This window comes from Rattus norvegicus, chromosome 11 (assembly GCF_036323735.1).
Source record: "Rattus norvegicus strain BN/NHsdMcwi chromosome 11, GRCr8, whole genome shotgun sequence".
NCBI lineage: Eukaryota > Metazoa > Chordata > Mammalia > Rodentia > Muridae > Rattus > Rattus norvegicus.
In genome coordinates this window covers 78,901,780-78,918,114 of record NC_086029.1, presented here as the reverse complement: position 1 = coordinate 78,918,114, position 16,335 = coordinate 78,901,780, and the positions used below count along the sequence as shown (strand labels likewise).

Sequence of the window (16,335 nt, the reverse complement as noted above, 5' to 3'; positions counted from 1 at the left end):
TTTTACAATTCAAAGTCTCTTAACTGTGGACTCCACTAAAAAACTTTCTTACTTCAAGAGGGAAAAATATCAGGGCACAGTCACAATCAAAAGCGAAATCAAACTAACTGTCTGGGATCCACTCAAGATCTTCTAGGCTCCTCCAAGGGCTTGGATCACTTCTCCAGCTCTGCCCTTTGTAGTACCCACCTTGCTTGTCTTCTAGGCTCCAGATGCCTGTTCTCCACTGCTGCTGCTGTTCTTGGTGGTCATCTCATGGGACTGGTATCTCTAAAAAACTGCTGTCTTCCACTCCAGCTAAGCTTCACCAACAGCCTCTCACAGGCTCTCTTCATGGTGCCAGGCCTCAACTCCTTTGCATGACCCCTACAGTCCTGGGCCATCAATTGCCACTGAAGGGTGCACCTTCACCAATGGCCTTCCATGGCCTCTCACAGTGCCCAGCCTCAGCTGCTCTTCATGACCCCTTCATGCCTTCAAAACCAGTCCCACCTGGGTGACTCTTACTCATTACCAAGTCCAGCCACAGCACAAGGTACAACCTTGGCTATCTTTGGAGCACAGCCTCTTTGTGCTCTCCGAAACACTTCCCAGAAGATTTCACCTCAGTGATGCTGGTCTCTTCTTAATCGCCACTAATTTCTTAGCTCCAGCTGACCAGCATCAATAGTCCCAGTAATGCAAAGGTTCACTTTAGTAGTTCTTGCATCTTGTTAATCACAGCTGATTTTTCAGTCCCAACTAACCAAAACAACAGAATCTTCATAATCAAAACAGCATGGCCTTGATAAAGAGTCTTTAATCTTCCCTCTGAAATTTCACAAGCCAGGCCTCCATGTTTTGCACTGTTCTCAACATTATCTTCCAAGCTCCTACAGAAGCTCCTAACATCCTAATAGTTCTTCTAGCTCAAGTTCCAAAGTCCTTCCACAGTCCTCCCCAAAATATGGTCAAGTTGTCATAGGAATACCCCACTTCTGGTACCAATTTGTCTTAGTCAGGGTTTCTATTTCTGCACAAACATCATGACCAAGAAGCAGGTTGGGGAAGAAAGAGTTTATTCAGCTTACTTCCACGATGCTGTTCATCACTAAAGGAAGTCAGGACTGGAGCTCAAGCAAGTCAGGAAGCAGGAGCTGATGCAGAGGCCATGGAGGGATATTACTTACTGACTTGCTTCCCCTGGCTTGCTCAGCTTGCTTTCTTATAGAACTCAAGACTACAGCCCAGGGATGGCACCACCCACAATGGTTGATTGCTAGTTGAGAAAATGCCTTACAACTGGGTCTCATGAAGGCATTTTCACAACTGAGGCTCCTTTTTCTGTGGTAACTCCAGCTTGTGTCAAGTTGACACACAAAACTAGCTAGTACAACTAAGTTTGCTGCCACAAACTGTGAACATCCCAAAAGACTAGAAAGCAACCAATAGGACCTTGTATTAATGAGGGAAAATACATAAAACCAGGTTCTTGTCTGGAATTAGAGCTAAAAAAATTCTGTTCTCCAACTGTTTTTTAAATGCTTGACTACAAAAAAAAACAAAAAACAAAAAAAAAAAACAAAAACAAAGCCAAAACAAAACAAACAAAAAAAAAAACATGAAGAGCTCTTTTTTTAATGCCTGGTTATAAAAGTTATGTAATGTATACATTTACAGATATCTGAACCATCATCTTGGATCAGACTGGACCCTTATTGACTTATCCCACTTGTAACCTATGTCATAAAACATTGTATTGCCAGGCACAGTGGTGCAAGCCTACAATTAAGCACTCAAGAGGCAGAGGCAGGAAGATCACCACAAATTCAAAGTCAGCTAAAGGAACATAGTAAGACACTGCCTGAAGAACACAAAAATTGTGTACTAGCAAAGTGATTTAGCAGGAAAAGGCACTTGCCTCCTCCAAGCCTGGCCACCTGAATTGGATCTCTGAAACCCACTTGGTGGGAGGAGAGAGCCAATTCCCAACAGCTGAACTCTGACTTTTACATGCACTGTGTGCCAAGGTGTACAAGAGTGTGTATGCAAGGTATAATATACAAAGTAAATATAAAAGCAATTTTAAGCCAAAATTCAACCCATCAATGAACCAATCTAAAAAGTAAACTTCGTATCATGCCATTTGCTTATACCAAGGAGTCTAAGAAAAACCACAACAAGCTCACCACTGCTACTCAAGGGGTGCTAGCACAATGCTGCCCCATTTGTGTACTTGTCTCAGGACAGGAGAACTGAGCCTCCTGCTGACTCCTCAGCCTTGCCTCTGGCACAAGGTGACTCAGTACCTGTAGGCCTGTTCTAACACACACACAGGCTACATCTGCACAAGTGTTACCTCTGTTCTTTATTCCCCTCAATCTATTCCTTTCATCTGCTTTCTTCGTTTATCCTCTTGAATTATTATATTTGAAAATTGCTTCAAATTCTTTGTGTAGAATAAGATAGGGTTTAAAGAAATTATATAAAGTCTAAAATTCATAATTAAATAGAATTTGGACATAGTAAAAATTTGGTACATTTCTAGTACTCTTAAGAAGATACGGCAAAACAAAAATCAAAAGATTTGTTTTTTAATTCTGGTAGTTACCAATATTAATGTATACTTCAAGGCAGTATCTGGTAACTCTGATGTCTATACCACTACCTCACAACAAATGGAACAGAATGACAGGGGACGTTATAAAAGCCTGCCACCTACAGTGCTGTAAGGTTTCAAGGTCTTGTCTTCACCTAAGTAGAGGCAGGCTGAGATATCATTTTGATTCCATTCAACCACTACAACCAATATGTTATTTTCTAGGTACACCTTCAAAGCCCCAGGCAAATGAAATAGCCCATTATTTTAGAGTTACGTGATCTAAGTGTGAACATTCTGTGAGGTTCTAGCCTGGCCTTCTCTAAATTCAGTGAGCATTTCTGCCCTCAAAATTTAAACTGTATCTATACAAATGATTCCAAAATCCCCATCATCCTTCCACTAGATTAGAGAGACCACATGAAGGCCAGGTATAGTAGCGCATGCCTGTAATCCCAGCACTAGGAAGGCAGAGTCAGGCAGATCTGAGTTCTGGGCTAGGCTGGTATACATAACAAGCTCAATGCTATCAAGGACTCCACTGTGAGACCCCGTCTCTTAAAAAAAAAAAAAAATCACATGGGATTTCACTCTCTCCCCTTCTCCATGGACTGCTCATCTCTGAGGATGCTATCATTCTGTTCGTTCTCTTTGCTCCTTTGCTTCCTCTCTAGTATTCAACGTCACAGGCGTGGCCATTCTGCCTTTGAGCCATCTTTCTGTTGGCATTTTCTTTCTCATTTGTACATCTATTTTCTATTTCACATTCTCGTAGCAGGTTGATCTCTCTGCCTCATCTGTCTTAGATGTTCTGTTTTACTCTCTGTTCTACAGCCTTGGGTTTGCTTTGGTTTTGTACTTTGTTTTTATGTAGTTCTAGCTGGCCTGGAACTTAGGGGTCTGCCCACCTCTGTTTCCTGAGTGCTGGGTGTAAAGACATGCACCATTCCTCACCCCGTTTGTTTTTTAATCAAATGGCTTTCTTCAAATCTGTAGCAGTGACCTGCAACCTGCTCTATCGCAATAACGTCCCTCCATTTGAACTTTCAGGCAGGACAGGACCTGGAGCCACACTAGTGATCACACTTGTCTCATGGCTACCTGCACATCTTCATCCGCTCGCACCAAGTCAAAGGTTCACAACCTGCCCTGCAGCACTCACGCACCGCTTCTTCTGCCTGCCTTTCTTACTCTCAGATGTGACGCCTGCTCCTGCTTAGGCAAATTCTAATTCTTCAAAATACAGTGTCTGATCTTAACGGTAAGGCTATTTGCCGCTATGACCCACATAGACCTCATTATCATCTGCCTTCCTTCTATGTCCATAATTAGCATCATGGCTCCCAGGTTAACTGTTCTAATCGCTTCATATGGATGCTGTCCAAAGTGGTCTCATTTGTTTCCACAGTTTTAATAGTTTCCATTTTAACAAATCACAAACTGATTTCTAGATCTAAACCCACACTTGTCTTCTTTGCTAAGCTTTGGGCTCATACATCCAGCTGACTGTGCCCCTGGACATCGAATGGGCATCTCAGATTTAACATGCCCAAACAGAACTTACCGGGGACATGCTACCAACCTGTCTAGTCTTGCTCATTTTAGCCCCATTAGGCATGCAGTTTCTAAGGCTAAAAATCTACCTATGGTTCTTTTCTTTTTCCTTTACATCCTAAAGCCTCTCAGGGCCCTTTAGAGGTGTTAGGCCCGAAACTAACCCAGCTCCCCCCACCCTTCATTGTCACCCAATCAAGCTGCAGGTGCCATCTCCACAGTGCCCCTAGCTGTCACTCTGCTTCTGCTCAGTCTGCTCTTCAGAGCGGCTTGTCCATCTACTTGGAGCCCAAACCAGACCATACAAGTCTCCAGCTTAAAACTCCCCACCAGCTTCCTATTGCACAGGATTAATGAAGTAACACACTCATCGTGGTGTAGAGGATCCTAAATAGCCTGTCCCATTCCTACATTTCTGACCTCAAGTTCCTCTCCTAACTGAGTCCACCGTGCTTCGGCACCATGGGCTTTCCTTCCACCCTTTAAGACGGATCAAAGGGCGTATCCACTAGCTGCTGACCCAGCCTTACTCTGCATCCACCCAGTCCTCTGTACAACTACCTTCTTTTTCATTTGTACAGTTTCTGCCCAAATATCATTCTTCCTGAAGGACTCAGTCAGCATGGCATAAAGTCACACTCTATCCTACTGACCAGTCCTAGAGGATAGACAGAGAGTTTCTCCTCCCAGTCGGATAAAACTTTACTTCTTAGCATGATCTGCAAAACTAGTATAGAGTCTTCTAAAGTCAGAATCAAATCCAGAGAATCTGCAAGAAAAGGTTGACAACATCATGACTACTATTTAATGTAAGTTCTCTGAAGTCACTCAAACATGAGGTTCTATTGTAACCACTTACATTTCATTAAAATGACAACCTCTAGGCAAGTGACTCTAGTGAAACAAACTGAGGTCTTACTTAATGTTATGGCGTCCAGTTTTCAGTGTACATCTATCAGGAAATTGAGCAAGCTTCCTCGAGAGCATCTTAAAGTACTTCCTGCACTCCTGCACTCCTGCACTCTGTTCACAATCAGTGGATGCAGACAGCGGTAATCCATCCCTGACACGCACGACTGAGGCGGATAAAATCATAGACATCTCAACCCACAGAAGACCTAAAATGAGAAACCTCAATTAAATAACAATCAAGGCCAAAACGGCTAAACATTTATACAACTTTCAAAATTAGTAATAAACAGAGTATTAATAATTGAAATAATGACACAATATATTCAAGAATCTTCAACAAGATTTTTGATTTTTCAACAAGAAAACTTAACAAGCTTCTTAAAAATATGTATCTTACTTTATGTATGTGAGTGTTCATCCACGTGTATGTATGCACACATGTGCATGCCTGGTGCTGCTGGAGAACAGAGAGGGCACCGGATATGTTGGAACTGGAGTACAGGTAGTTGTGAGCAGCTACGTGGGTACTAGAGTCTTCTCCAAGAGTAACGAGCACTCTTAACCCCTGAGCCATCTCTCCCAAACGTTTAAAACATTTAGAAAACGGCATTTGCAAGCTGGGGAGATGGGGCAGATGGCGGAATGGGGAGCACTTGCAGAGCAAGCTATCTGATGACAGGAGCTTAGCTTTCCAGAACACATGAAAAATCAAGAATGGCCATGAGTAGATGTCTACACTCCAGGGCTCCTACAGGAATTGGAGACACAAGAGTTCCCAGAAGCTCTGAGGCAAGATAGCCTGGTATATTGCAGTGAACAAGAGACCTTGTCTCAAACAAGATAGGAATGCAAGAACTAATCAGATTGTCCTTTGACCTCCATAAGCTTCACCCCTACTTATTACGTTGACGCAAAGAGAGATATATAATCTTTTAATACTTAAAGATGAGAAAAACAATGAATATTGTTTGGGCCTTATGGAATGATATTTTGAATGGTCTGATGGGGATGGATTTTGAGGAAACAGACACCTTATTATTTACCAGTATTGCGATGTTTATTCTCTTGATTTACTATGTCTTCTCAAAAGACGGCCCTAGATAGCAAATTCCTTGCCTTAGAAAAGAAATTACAAGCAACACTAGAACAAAATTTTCTCAAGTTCATAGAGGAGTCTGAGCGACAGAGGGAAAAGCTTAAGACTTGGCAGCATGGCATAAAGGAAACATTAGAACTAAAGGTTCAGGAATTCATAGGTCAAAATAAGCAACAGGAAGAGGAGAGTGAAGGTTGGAGACAGGAGCTAGAAGAGACGTTAGAAAAAAGAATTTGACAACTCACAGATCAGACTGAACAGCAAGGAGATAGAGGAAAAAATTGGAAAGTCTAGAGGATAATTTACTAAAACTAGCAAATCAAAATAAGGCAGATGCTGCAATATCAGAATTACAACATAAAGAGAAGCCATGGAGAGAACATGGAGGCTGACGTTAAGATTCCTCTCTACACATTTACAGGTTGTTATGAATGTTCTTAATGGATGGATGTGTACAGGGCTTTGTATGTCTAGATGGGCAGTTATATCTTATAAATTGGATTAGAGGTTATTGTGTGTTCTTTCATGTGGCGATTTAAGTTCAAGAGAGTGTGTGGTGGCTGGGGACACTAGGCCGCCACGGAATTGGGATGTGTGTGTCTGACATGGTGACAACCCGCCTTGAGAACTGGACGGGTAGAGAGATTGTTGTCAGGCTCAGAGAGAAGCCATCGGCAGTGTGAGATGGGATGGAGCAGAGCAGGTGAGACACTTTGCTGACTGAGATGAAGATGTCTACCAGATATTTTGGGGCACTGCGGTGCCGGATCTAGTGCGGGATAAAAGACAGTCTTTATTATAATTTTACAGCAACGCCTACTGGCCAGTGTTCATAGTGCTAGAAGTTGCTATACAAGCTACTGGAGAAAGGCAACCAACCATTTCACCCAACTCTGAACCCTGCAAGCTCTAATAATGACCTGCCTACGATGCCCAGAGGTGCAATAGTGGCAGAATGTTATAGGAGTAACCAATCTTTTTTTTTTTTTAATTGAATTTAAGGTCCACTCCCTGAGCTGGTACCCATAACTGACAATGTTAATGAGGGCAAGAACCTGAAACTGTATGGCTCATGGGTGAGGGGAACCTACTACTATTCTGTTAAATGGCTACTGAAGTCAAACAATCGCTATACCCATAGACCAGCCCTCACCAGACAAGCTGTTTCTCAGATAGTAACCAACACAGAAACCCAAACTGGACAATATGAGGAAAGCGAGAGACTTTGGTGCACACAGCCCTAAATGGGATATCTTTATCATACCTGTCCGCTCAAGACTCAGGGATCTGTGCAGAAGTGGATGGAGGTGGGAGAGTATGAGAGCCAGAGGTGGAGGATGACTTCAAGGAAAACAGCATTTTCCAGATGCAACAGGGCAGAAGTACATATGGAGCTCAGAGGATGTGACAGCGCACACAAGATCTGCACCACCGCAAGCCAGGCAAAATCTAGCCAAGAAGCCATAAGCAATCAATGACTGCTAGTAGAAGGGAAATCAGTTTTCACAATTATCAACCACACTCCAAGCAAGTCCCATGCTCAGGAATCCAAAAGGGACTCCTTGATTTTTGTGGTTTCTTTGCTGTTGTTGTTTTGTTTTGTTTTTTTGTCTGTTTTATTTCATTTAAGAAAGAAGCTCAGGGTGGTGGTTCATGCCACTAATACCAGCACTTAAGAGGCAGAGGTAAATAGATCTCTGAGTTTGAGGCCACCCTAGTCTACACAGAGAGTTCCAGGACAGCCAGGTTGCCACAGAGAAACTGTGTGTGTTTGTTGGAGGGGTGGGGGGGCAGAGAATGAGAACATAAATTGGGTGGGTAAGGAGGTGGAGGATGATCTGGGAAGAGTGGGGATGGCCTTGAACCCCTGATCCTCCTGTCTCTACCTCCCAGGTTCTGGGATTACAGGCTTAGCTGATCGTTTTAAAATAACAATAATAAACGGGGACATTTTCTTCAAAAGGTAACATAATATAGTAATCAAAAAAGTCAAATTCAGGCTGGGGAGATGGCTCGGCAGCTAAAGCACTTACTACGCAGTCATAAGGACTGCAGATCCAGAGCCTTAAAACTCAAGTAAAAACAAGGCGAGTCAGGAAATCCCTAAAAGCAATGGGATCTCCCAGGCAGGGAGACTGGCTAACTCAAATAAATGGAGGGCATTCAGGGACCAAACTGGAAGTCAACATCTAACCTTCATACTTACCTAAATACACAAGTGTGCCAACATAATTTGAATACACACATGCACATGCATGCCACACACAATTAAGTGTAAAATTTTAAAATACATGAATTTTTAAAAGCCAAACTCCCAAATTGTCCAGATTTAAATCCATGCTCTAGCAGACACCTTAAGCTTTGCTTTTCAAAGCCTTAACTTCCTCATCTCTAAACCATGGCCGCTAGTAGTACCTATCTTACAAGGTTTTTTCTTTTTTTTTCTTTTTTTCTTTTTTTTTTTTTTTTTTTTGGTTCTTTTTTTCGGAGCTGGGGACCGAACCCAGGGCCTTGCGCTTCCTAGGCAAGCGCTCTACCACTGAGCTAAATCCCCAACCCCACAAGGTTCTTTTTAAGACACTACAGCCTCTACCTCTACGCTCACCAAAAGCACTTGCCTGTAATCTACTAAAAGTTTTGGTTTAAGTATTTTGTTGTGCTCTATACGGACAGGCTACCTACCTACCCTCTGCAGACCAAGTACTTCATACACCTCATTTTGAGCCTTCCAGGAACCTGTAAGGTTGGGTATTTGTTTCATCTTGCTTTGGAGAAATCAAGTCCCAAAAGTTGAAATCATTTATTCAACCCCTAGACTAGTAGGTAATTTGTTACTAACTGATAACACCTCTATAAAACATTGCCTCTGAACATATACAAGCTTCTTCACTACAAGGGGAGGAAGGTCACAGTATCCCTTTGCAAGAGTTTCTTTTCACACACCAAACTAAAACATACCTAAACGTTAAGCAGTCTCTAGAAACAAAGTACTAAAGTGATGTGATCGTCTTCAGTGGAAAAGCGCCCGATGCTTCAGTAACTTTTGGTTACGGGGTTCAGGTTGAGTTCTCAGTCATCCTTTACACACCTGAAGTTCTAAGTATTGTTTAAGACATCTCCTAACTTCTCACGGTGCTGGCAAATGAGTGGGTACTGGTAACATGGAATGTGACTCGGTTTTATAAAGGGGTCGAGGGGCTGGGGATTTAGCTCAGTGGTAGAGCGCTTACCTAGGAAGCGCAAGGCCCTGGGTTCGGTCCCCAGCTCCGAAAAAAAAAAAAAAAAAAAAAAAAAAAAAAAAAAAAAAAAAAGGGGGTCGCTCTACCCATCAGCTGGGATTCTATCTCGTGTAGCCTGGCGGACACCTGGGCTCTGCCCTGAGTTAAGCCCAGGAGGAGCAGGCTCTGAAGAGTCCCACCTACTCCAGGTGATGGTGATCCCGGAAGCTAAGCAGCAGATCCCCACTTGTGGAGCCAATTTCTCGGGTCTCTCTTCTGCCACAGAGAGTCCACAAAGTACCTTTAAACAGGGTCTCACGGGACTTCCCAGAGCCAACGTGGACAACCTTCAATTGCAACGCCCATTCAGACTTCCCAAATCGCAGGGTACAGGCTACCCCGCCCAAAAGAAAGTAGGAATGCCACCTCAAGCTTTCTCGGGCCATCTACCAGCCCGAGTGAGTCGGTGTGCTTCTGACATTGGGAGCCAAGGAGTAAACACTACCGCTTGCTGGCAGCCCAGAGCGACCGTCAATCCCCGTCAGCCGCCCCTACTCCGGCCGCCCCTCCTAGGACAGGCCTGCCAAACAGCAACTGCCGGCCGCGAGGCTCGCAGCCCTAAATCGCAGGGACCCGGACCCCGCATACCCTCCTTTCTAAACTCTGCGGCCACCACTACCAAGCTCCGGCTCGGACACTACCGGTCAAGCCGAGGTGGACCCCGAAAGGGGCGCAAACAGCCAGGCAGAGCTCCCGGAGACCCTGAGGAAGCTGAAAAGAGGGGCCGGGCCGTACCTGTCGCACAGGGACCCGCCGCTCCGAGTGACGCGCCACGCAGTGCATTGTGGGGCCGGGAGTGGCCTTCCAGCGGGGATGCCCGCGTCCAACGTGGCTGGCGCTGGCGGAGCTCGCTTGGGCCAATCGGGCGCTGTGGGAAGCATCCAGAGACCCGCCCCTTTCCGAGGCCCTCCCTATCCCCGCCTCCTCCAGAGGAGATTGACAGGTTTTCCTGCACCTGCGTCAGGAGATTGTCTTCTCTCCTAAGAACAGAATTATGCTGTCCTTCGGAAATAAGGCTACTCTCCTTCACCTGCTGCTTTGTGTCTGGAAGCAGTTTGTCTCTCGTGCGCCACTCGGGACAGAGGAAAAGATCTCTTTGGTGAACGGGGAAAGGATCTTCTTCCATAGGGCGCTACACAAAGAAACTTACCAAAACAGAGAGAAATGCCAGACGCTAGCCCCAGTAGCTCCTCCCAGCCTTCACGAGGTTAGGTATTATTAAACAAGCATATGCTGAATGTCAATTAAATGGTAAGCAGCACATTAAGCATGTTTTACATGAATGTACACAGCACTCTTTTTAAGGTGTGATAGGAGTAAATGGCATTAGAGCAAAATTGTTCAAAGAAATACTCATTGCAATTGGTGCTGTGAGGAAAAATAGGTACATTGATGAATTAGTTGTGGACTGTCTGGGAAGAGCTCCATGATTAGGTGCCTTTTAAGTCAAGGCATATTAAGGGACCTTTAAGAATGTGTACTAGGAAGGTGTGCCGATTGGTTTCTCTCGACTCGACAGGACATAGCTTAACATAGCTAGAAGGAGGAATCTTGAGAAACCGCCCCTGTAAAATTGGCTTAGTGGGCAAGTCTGTAGGATATTGACTTGATTGATGATTGATACACGAGGGCCCCACCCAATGTGGGCGGTCTTCATCCCAGTGCAGATAGTCCTGGGTTGTACCAGAAAGTAGGCTGAGCAAGCCAGGGGGACTAAGCTAGTAAGCAGCACTCCCCCAAGTCTTTTGCTTCGGTTCCTGCCTCCAGACTTCCTGCCTTGAGCTCGTGCCCTCACTTCCTTTCATAGATGAAATAAATCCTTTCCACTCTGAGTTGCCTTTGGTCATCGTATTTAATCTCTTCAATAGAAATCCTGAAACAGAGATTATGTAGGGGCAAGAAATTTAGGCTGAGATGAGGCAAGGGCTAGCACTCTTTTGACTACTCTATACAGTTCAGACTATAACCAGCCAGCAACACACCCTAAGATCAACTAATGGACCCTTAAAGTGGGATCTGATTTACATATTTGAAAGCTCATTCTGCTGTTTATGGAGATGGATTTCGAGAGAGCAAGAAGGGTTACGGATGGGCCAGTTTGGAGGCGGTTGTATTGGTCAAGGCCACAAGTGATGGTGGCTTAAACTAAGATAATGGCAGTAGCGACAGAGAGAGATGGACAATTTCAAGATATGAATAAATCATAGGTGGAATTCATGGGGCTTAATGGACTGATTTTCTGGAGCAGGTCAAAAGGAAGAAGACTATTAAACATGATTCCTTAGGTAACTAGATGGGTTGAGAAGCCATTAGGATTCACGAAGTATTGCGAACATGTGGGCCCCCATAGATGGGAATGTGGAGAAGCAGTTTAGGATAAGTGTGCCTAGGACTCAGAGGAGACTATGGTGATGGCAGTGCTTAGTCTGACTTAACAGAGCATCCCACTCCAAGGTAAAGTTTCAACAAAAAAAAAATGAATTCATGTGTATTAAAAATGTCTATAGAAATGATAGGTGGCGGACTCATCAGACAATCTAAGGGAAAAGAACAACAATCGACAACTGTGTACAAATCACAAGACTAAAATAAGCCAGACACAAAAACACACGTCACACAACTCCACCTACATGATATTCGAAAACCACTATATAGGTATTGAAGGCAGGATGTTGGTTACCCTCATGTGGTATTAATGTTTGAAATGTAAAATTAATGTTCTTCTTGATCTAGACACTGGCTATTCTACGTGACCAACTAACCAAACTTCTGGAAACTGTGTGTTTGCGATTCACTTCTGTTTTCGGTGTCTAAAGGTGATATCTAAGCTTCCTAGCGTGATCAGAAGAAAACAAAACCAAGTCTGAGAAACAAGTGCTTGCAGGCATTTTCCAATTCCTGCAGTCACTTTATGCTCATAGAAAGAAGAAGCCAACAGGGTGAACCCCCAGATTTTCCCAGGTTGCTTCTAGGGGATAATGTTGGAAGAACAGGCTAGAAGGAAGCCAGGTGGAGGTAAGCCCCCATGGTAAAAGAGAAGTTGGTCTTGTGGAAGATCCAGGTTAAATTCCTAGTACTTCTATGGCAGCCCACAGGTGTCCATAAATCCAGTTCCAGGGAACCCAATGCCTTCTTCAGACCTCCACAGGCAGCAGGCATGACTGTAGTGCACAGACATCCATGTGAACAAAACACTCAAACACATAAAATAAATCAAAATAATAAGAACCAAGAATAATGTGAACCAAAAAAATCATGTGAATTATTATGTAAATTCATATAAATATTTGTTCTTTAAATTTTTCTAATATAACATAACAATTTAAAATAAAACATATGTCAGTATCATCATAAAGAGAAGGGTAAGATTCTGCTGTTGCAGCTGGGCATTGTGGAGACAGGTTCTGGGACCATCAGGGCTTTATAATCCAAAGACGCTCACATCTTTGGCTGATAGGACCCTCTATGTAAAATGTATGCACCCTCTTTACACGTTAAATCACCTCTAGTTTACTTATAATAACTTATACAGAAAGGCCAAATAACTACTAAAACTTACTGTTTAGAGAATAAAATCTATACATGCTCAGTATGATGAAATTTACCCATAAATATCTTAAATGTGTTGGTTGAATCCATGGGCCCACAGCTATGAATATCAGATTATTATAAAGTTCTTATGACACACATAAAGTGAAGTGACATTATTTGAATATAATACAAGGAAAATAGAAATACCCAAAATTTTATTAGTTGCTAAAAATGGAGTTCCAGGGTCTAGAGAGATGGTTTAGATGTTAAGAGTACCTACGGGGACTGGAGAGGTGGCTCAGTGGTTAAGAGCACCGACTGCTCTTCCCGAGGTCCTGAGTTCAAATCTCAGCAACCACATGGTGGCTCACAACCATCTGTAATGAGATCTGATGCCCTCTTCTGCTGTATCTGAAGACAGCTACAGTGTACTCATATATAATAAAATAAATAAAATATTTTTTTAAAAAAAAGAGCACCTACTGTTCTCTCTATAGGACCCAGGTTCAGTTCCCAGCAACCACAGGGCAGTGAGAAAACATCTGTAACTCCAGATGCGGAAGCTCTGATACCCTTTTCTGGCCTCCTTGGACAGTGCATGAAGATTGCACACAACATGCACGCAGACAAAACCCTCATACACATGAAATAGAACGAATCTTTGTTTTAATGAAGTACCATAAATTACTCAAAAGAAGAGAAGACTGTTGGTCTTGGTGGTACATGTTTGTAATCCCAGAGCTTGGGAGGCTGAGCAGGAAGCCTGTCATAAATTCAAGGCTAGCCTGGGCTCTACAGTGAGTTCCAGACCCTAAGTCACACAGCGCAACCCTGTCCCCTTCCTACCAAAAATGAAATAAGCAAAACCCAAGTTGGATGGCTACCAATCCATCATACGCCATCTCAACCACAGGGACAGTTTAAATGAAATGTATGTGCTCTCAACACTTCCAGTCAAAGACCAATATTATCATGTTGGACTTTTTCAAAGGTAGAACCCAACCTGTGCTCTCTACAAGATGTCTGCTTGCACGGTGAATGCACAGACATGCTAACCATGAAAAAAGGTTTTTTAAAAAGGGAAAACCCAATAACCAAACAAAGTAAAATGAAAATAGCCGTGTTCGTATCAAAGTAAACATGCAAGCCGGGGATGCCCTCGAGGCTGAAGAGTGATGTTTTGTAACGACATCAGAAAGAAACAGGTATAGAACAGACACCAGTAAACTGAAAGGAGAGACGGATACACCGGTGACTGTGAATGGAGATTCCGGCATACTTCCTTCTCTTTTTTTCTTTCTTTCTTTTTTTTTTTTTTTCGGAGCTGGGGACCGAACTCAGACCTTGCGCATGCTAGGCAAGCGCTCTACCACTAAGCTAAATCCCCAACCCCCCATACTTCCTTCTCTAGTGATGGAGGAAGTCAATGATAGTAGGTAAGGGTATAGAAGACGAGCAGTTTATCCTGGCGGCACTCCAGTCTACTTCACCAGACAACAGTGGAGCTCACATTCTTTTCAACTGCACATAAATTTTCACCAAGGGAAGGCACATCCTGGACTACAAAATAATTACAAGAAACGTGCATTAAAGGCATTCTTTGACAGGGGTTTGGGATCATACTAATCTATATGCATTTCAACTGGCTGGTGTGTGTGTGTGTGTGTATGTGTGTGTGTGTGTGTGTGTGTGAATGTGAGTGAGTGTGTGTGAATGTGTGTGTGTGAGTGTGTGTGAGTTGTCCATGAGTGTGTATATGAGTGTGTGTGAGTTGTCCATGAGTGTGTATATGAGTGTGTGTGAATGTGTGTGTGTGTGAGTGTGTGTGTGTGAGACAGTGGAAAACTTACAGGAGTTGGCTTTCTCCTTCCACCGTGTGTGCCACTGTGATTGAACTCAGTCATCATTCTTCGTGTCAAGCACCTTTACCCACTGAGCCATCCCACCCACCCCTAATGCAGAGATTTTCATTGTTCATTGTTATTTTTTTAATTTTACTGAAAAGGAAAAAATAAAGACCTACTGATATTGAAATCTAATTAACGATTCTGAAACTCTTTTTTTTTTAATTTCCTAAGACTGAAAATGAATATATACACTGAGAAAACAGGAGCTAGGTCTCTTGTGTTCAGAAAAAAAGAATTAAAAAATAAATTTTAAAATGCCACTTTCAATAAAGAAACAGGAATCAGTGGTGGTACCATTGTCTCAGGGCCAAGGCAGAGAAAGGAACGTGTGTGTCTGGGTCATTGTGTGGAAATGTCAACAAATGACAGGAACACACCAGAAGTGTACAAAAGCCAGTTAAGGGACATTTCACGGCTCAGAGCTTAGACAGTGTGAGCGTTTACTTAACACTTGCAGTGTTTATGAACCACTGAACAGAGTAGATGCTATAACTACCACAGTCAACCCGTGTAGATGTTTCAAATCCTGCCTCCGGGAATGAGGTAGCCCTCTCTTCCTGAGAGAAAACTTCAAGAAGGGAAGGTAGTAAGATGGCCTACAGCAAACACAGGTGGTACAATACGAAGAATAATAGGGGCTGGATGTCTATGCCCTCCAGATTCACATCCTCAAGTTCTGGTTCCACTGTCAGGGCAGTTGGACATGACAGAGGATGGTAAATGGAGTCGGGAGGTAATGGAGGCTAGATTAGGTCTTGAGGACTGGGCCTTTGTAATAGGATAAATGTCCTTTTAAAAGAGGAAAAGGGTTGGTAAGATGGCTCAACACAGAAAAACCCTTGTCTCAGCTGATACATGGGAAGGCCAACTTCCCCAAGCTGTTCTCTGACTCCGTACATGCACACATGTACACTCCCTCACACACACACACACACATGCACACATGTACACACACACAGACATATACATATACACATATACACACACATACATACACACACATGTACACACATGCACACACACATACACACAGGTACTCACACGTGTACACACATGCACACACACATTCACATGCACATACACACGCATGTACACACACGTGCACATACACACACACACACCAAGTGAGTAAATATTGAGAGGGGAAAAGAACAAGATATGTGCCACTGCCATTTGTTATGTTTCATTTCTGTGACTGCAATACCAAAGGACCTGAGTCAATTCCCAGTATTTCAGGGTGGCTCATAGCCATCCATCTGTAACCCCAGTTCCAGGGAATCAAATAGGTACATCTGAGTATCACATACATATGTGAATGCAGGCAAACACTGATACACATAAGGTAAAATAAATTTTAAAAGGAGCATGTTCTATATAACTATATAAAAATTCAACCGGGAAACAATTATAGCAAATTAAGATAGACAAGAAGAGTTTCCAGGCATGAATGAAATGAAACATCACTGGGGAAAAAGTAAT

At 43.2% G+C, this 16,335-nt stretch overlaps 1 protein-coding gene across 3 annotated transcripts in view; it reads right to left on the bottom strand.

Moving 5' to 3' along the window:
* The window catches only part of Sec22a (SEC22 homolog A, vesicle trafficking protein), a 60,024-nt gene extending 49,461 nt beyond the window's left edge, over positions 1-10,563 (bottom strand). The window contains exons 1-2 of one of the 3 annotated variants that reach the window (XM_008768693.4): positions 10,154-10,563; positions 5,052-5,250 (exon numbers count right to left, since the gene is read on the bottom strand). In XM_008768693.4, the coding sequence (XP_008766915.3) occupies positions 5,052-5,250; positions 10,154-10,544 (590 nt within the window). In that variant the 5' untranslated portion in view covers positions 10,545-10,563. Of the gene's footprint in view, positions 1-5,051; positions 5,251-10,153 lie in introns of those variants that run through there. The other 2 variants (NM_057147.2, XM_039087918.2) reach the window with 2 other exon arrangements.
* Positions 10,564-16,335: the final 5,772 nt, after the last annotated feature.